Raw genomic sequence first — 4,474 nt, 5'->3', positions numbered from 1 at the left:
AACATCTTCCTGCTGTCCACATGAAAACAAAGACTGGACAGCTTTTTCACTAACTGTAAGAAGCCCAGTTTATTGTTGTTAGCTTGTTGACTTTGGTATGTTCTAACAAGTGACAGGTATAGGTTCAAGCATAGAATTCTACTTAGACCAAGTCGTGGAATGTAATACTTCAGATGTTTTGCAATTGAATACAAACAGAACCACCTAAAGGCTTAATTAAAATAAAATTGAGCCCGTCAGTGTTTGGAAGAACCTGAAGGTATGAATGCTGATATATTTAATCAATACTCATATCTTTCAAAATACCTATCCAATCTTACAGACAGCATCTAGAATTGATAAATGGAGCTATGCACTTTGATCCAAATCGATGTTTTAACTTATTAGGCATACTGTGTTGAAGCAAAAATAAATAAATACCTGTAAAAAAGCTACATATGTATCAAAGGTACACAGCTCCACCTGCCAGTACATTACAAGATTATGTCTTAAGCCAATGGGGTGAAAAAACACCATGTTAATACAAGCATAGTATGTGTAACAAATAATAATATTTTGAATTTGATGCTGATAAATGATATACTTTTCACATGCCTGTGAAAGAGTGCCTTGCAGAACTATTCATACTCCTTGAACTTTTCAAGTTTTGTCATTTTTGCAACCACAAACTGCAGTTTGTTTGAGATTCAATGTATCTTATAGACCACTTGGAAAACAATAGAAAACAAATAACACTTGGTTTTTAAAATTATTTTACAGGTAAAAAGTCTGCATAGCATTTGTATTTCATCCACCCAAGTCAATATTGCTTAAGACCATGCTTAAGATGGCGCCACAGATGGTCGCCTCGGCGTGTTGGTGCGCATTGTTTTGTTTTGTTTTTTGCTTTAAAACGGTCTTCTGTGATGGTACCCGGAGCTCTCTCACAAGAGAAGAACTCATGAATATCAGGGCTACTACACCAGAGGAGTTATTTCCCAGTTTTCTGCCTACTGCTCTGGAATTTTTGGACATTCTGGTCAAAAGTGCGCTCACCTTTGCTCACGCGGTGAAACGCCGGAAGAGAGGGAAACGGGCTGGGGTGCTGGTACGTCTTCGCCAGCGTGGACTACGAACACCGTTACCTGGAATATTTCTCTCTAACGTGCGCTCAGTTCCCAACATAATTGAGGAACTACAACTGCTGTTCACTGTAGACCCGTATAAGTAGAATCTACTTAAAAAAATCAAGGTAACTCGTTGCCTTAAAAAAGTTAAGTAATGAGGCATTAGTTGTATGAGTGAAGTGAACTACGTTCAATGAACTTGAGCCCCTATTGGAATGGAATATAATATTTAAGTTGCTTTTACTAGTAACCAAGTTATAGTAACTGAAGATATCTAGTTTAAACAGTAATTTTCCACCAGTTAATTTAACTCAGCTTGTTAAGCAGGAATTACTTCATTCCAGTTCAACTAAATTGTATATTCTACTTGACCAAACTTAACTTTTTTAGTTCTTGAAACTCAAAAAAAACATTTTCAATTAATATAGCTGTGCATAATACATACAACTGCAACATTTTACTGATTAATTGTTTTTATTGAACATTTTCTTTTTAGCATCAAAAGAAAAGTCATGGCCCATAAGGCTTTTAGTGAGCATATTCTGATCTGTAAAAAAAAAATTTGTCTAATGTATTGGCACACAAAGCTCACTCACTTCCAATCATTACAACATCGTACAGGCAAGGTAAGCCAAAGCCCTAGTGAAAACTGGCATTTTAACGTTTCGAAATAACAAATTTGTCTATGAAGAAAACAAAAAAGGAGTTGAGACTGAAAAAGGAGAGAACAGGAGGGTAAAAAACAACACAGAGCAGATAACAGCCATCCTCTCCACTCCGCCTCTACCCCACACCATCATCTTGGCATTTGTGAAGTTAACAAAAAATGTTTTTTCAGGATAACAAAAAGTGAATGATACTGAATAAGGTTGAAAAATAAAACTAACAGTAAATGCCCCATCTAGAGCCCACACTCTCCCACCTCTACCTTCCCTCCTCGTGACCCCCCCTTGCTTTTTCTATCCCACACATATTGTTTTTCAGTGTCCCAAACTTTTAATTCACAAATGGCCAGATTTATTATTTCCTTTTTCTTCTTTTACGGCCAATTGAAAATAAATAATTTTATTGCCAATTGATAAAAAAAAAAACCTCACATGTAAAAACTTGTGGAGAAGAGATCCTGGATCTTACATTGCAAGCTGATTCTTAAGTGTTTGAAGTTTAGGTTTCAGATCTGTCTTACCCAATTTCAGAAGTACCTGTTGAAAAAAATCAAAACTGTTCTTCATGTACTTCGGGTAGTTGAGATGGAGTGCATAGGTAAGTCCAAAGACAATGTACATGGCCTGGGGAAGGCTCTCAGCATCCATCACAATTTTTCCCTCCAAGATGATTCCCACCGAGGATGCGTTGTGGTGAAGGGACTGCTTTTGTGGAGTGATGTATTCCTGTTCATGGTAGAGGATCCCCATGGGGACATCATTGTATAAACCCTTATCATCAACGTCCTGAAAAAAGGAACAGTGCATGACCACGTCAACATCTTGTTATAAACAGCCTTTATAGGCACACAGCCCAAAGTCTGCCCTGTCCATTGTCCACCTACTGCCTTGTTCAGAAATTACTACAGAAAATCAGTCAGGACAGGTGGAAAGATATTTTTTTTAGAAACAACAAAACATTTTTTTATAAATAAACACCTTAAAATGATATGTATGGGAAGGATATAGATGGAGAGAGAGGAAGGCAGGTGAATAACGGGGGAGATAGAAAAAGCAGGTGGTGAGAGAAGGGTGAAGAGGTAGTAAACAGGGGGAGGGGGAAAGAAGGGAGAGAAAAATCAAAGTTGCTTACAACGCAGGCCTTGAAGAAGGTGGAAGGATCATCGCCGAGAATTACAGGAAGCCCACTGAGGACAAGGCATCTGATTTCTGTCACATTCAAAGTCTGGTAGATTGAGGGAGAAGAGAGGACATCACAACATTAAAATAGGGTTTATATGTTACTCTGAAAACTATGAGCACATATCCATCTATCATCTATAGCACTACTCTATTAAAGTTGGGGGTGGGGGGCTTCTAAGACTTAAATATAGAGGTGCAAATTAACAAACCTTCGTTTGTTGCATCAGGTCAGCCAACACCTGCCCTGTGAGGCCCCTCTTTGTTTTGAAGATTTCCATGAGCCTGGGACTATGATGGTCAAGGGCCTTGTAGAACTCCTGTTTCAGACTCTTACCAACCACCCTGCTGAACTCCAGACACACCTGAAACATGCAAAAGAAAAAGAAAAAACATGTTCATGTTCAAATGAGCTGACATCATAATGTGATCTCTTGATGCAACAACTCCGACTCCAATATTACACTTTGATACAAGTTTTATGAGCCCCTCTGGTGACATTGGGATAATTTTGTAAATGCGTGGCCATAAGTTAGTATTGTCATGATTTCCATGCATACTGTTGATCATTGCTTAAGCCAACAAACATGAACATGTCATAGTAATTCACTTCTATATATGAAATTAATTCCAACTTGTCCATACTTCTTGGCTAAACCAATAATCGGTGTGCACAGAAATGAAAACAATAATAATTCATAGCCATGCAGTAAATTTTAAAAATCCAATGTCACCAGAGGGGCCCTGTAGACACAGTATGTGAGACAAGTCTACAGGTCTACCTGTTGTTCAGTAAAGAGAGCAGGCCAGCGTTCAAATGTCAGATCCATCTTCTGCTTGATGAGGGCTCCATTTAGGGTTTTCTTTTTCATTTCATCCACCATGGTCTGTCGAGCATCTTCAAGGGTGGAGTCATCCTGTCCATCTGGATAATCTGGTAAGTAATTGATTTCTCCTCTTTTTAGCTTTTTGATTCTCTTGTTAGGTGGGTCTCCACATGGAGAGTGCCTTCCATTTTTACCACCATTCACTGTGACGTCACAGTGACCCAGCCTACGCATTTTTGTTCGGTAATTTCCCATCTTGAACTTCAAGCTGTTTTTCCAACTGCTCCAGCCGGACGCTGATCCTTGTTCTTTGAGACATGGGTGTATTCGCACCAGTGCTGAGGCAACAGCTTCAAATTCTGAATTTGTTGGGTATGCTTTCAAGGCATACATGGTCTCAGCAACCCTTTCAAGAATGTCATGTTTGAGCTCCTTTGATGGAATAAGGTGTGTTCCATCCCTGAGATGAAGCAGATTCGCATGACGCAGCCTATATTCCACATCGACAGAAAATTTAGGTATATACATTTCAAATTCATCTGTCCAGGGTGTACCCTGCCTCTCGCCCATAGACTGCTGGAGATAGGCACCAGCTCCCCCGCGACCCACTATGGAATAAGCGGTAGAAAATGACTGACTGACTGACATTTCAAATTCCTCTGGCCACTGGTGCAGTCTTTCCTGAGAGGAGTTGGAG

At 39.3% G+C, this 4,474-nt stretch overlaps 1 protein-coding gene across 1 annotated transcript; it reads right to left on the bottom strand.

Moving 5' to 3' along the window:
- Window positions 1–2,105: 2,105 nt before the first annotated feature.
- Window positions 2,106–4,048, bottom strand: LOC124867697. Its single transcript, XM_047364267.1, has 4 exons — window positions 3,733–4,048; window positions 3,163–3,315; window positions 2,904–2,996; window positions 2,106–2,557 (listed from the first exon to the last, which is right to left on the bottom strand). The coding sequence occupies exons 1-4, from the start codon at window positions 4,030–4,032 to the stop codon at window positions 2,237–2,239; spliced, it is 867 nt and encodes a 288-aa protein (XP_047220223.1). The 5' UTR covers window positions 4,033–4,048; the 3' UTR covers window positions 2,106–2,236.
- Window positions 4,049–4,474: the final 426 nt, after the last annotated feature.

The sequence above is a fragment of the Girardinichthys multiradiatus genome, chromosome 5, assembly GCF_021462225.1.
Source record: "Girardinichthys multiradiatus isolate DD_20200921_A chromosome 5, DD_fGirMul_XY1, whole genome shotgun sequence".
NCBI lineage: Eukaryota > Metazoa > Chordata > Actinopteri > Cyprinodontiformes > Goodeidae > Girardinichthys > Girardinichthys multiradiatus.
The sequence above is the reverse complement of the archived record's forward strand: the minus strand, read 5'-3'. Positions and strand labels throughout refer to the sequence as shown.

Excerpts from the sequence above, each read along its gene's own strand:
- LOC124867697 (XM_047364267.1), bottom strand. The coding sequence starts at position 4,032 with ATGGGAAATTACCGAACAAAAATGCGTAGGCTGGGTCACTGTGACGTC. Across the intron at positions 3,316-3,732 it reads CTCTCTTTACTGAACAACAG|GTGTGTCTGGAGTTCAGCAG; the intron begins GTAGACCTGTAG and ends TGCATGTTTCAG. Across the intron at positions 2,997-3,162 it reads ACCTGATGCAACAAACGAAG|ACTTTGAATGTGACAGAAAT; the intron begins GTTTGTTAATTT and ends TCAATCTACCAG.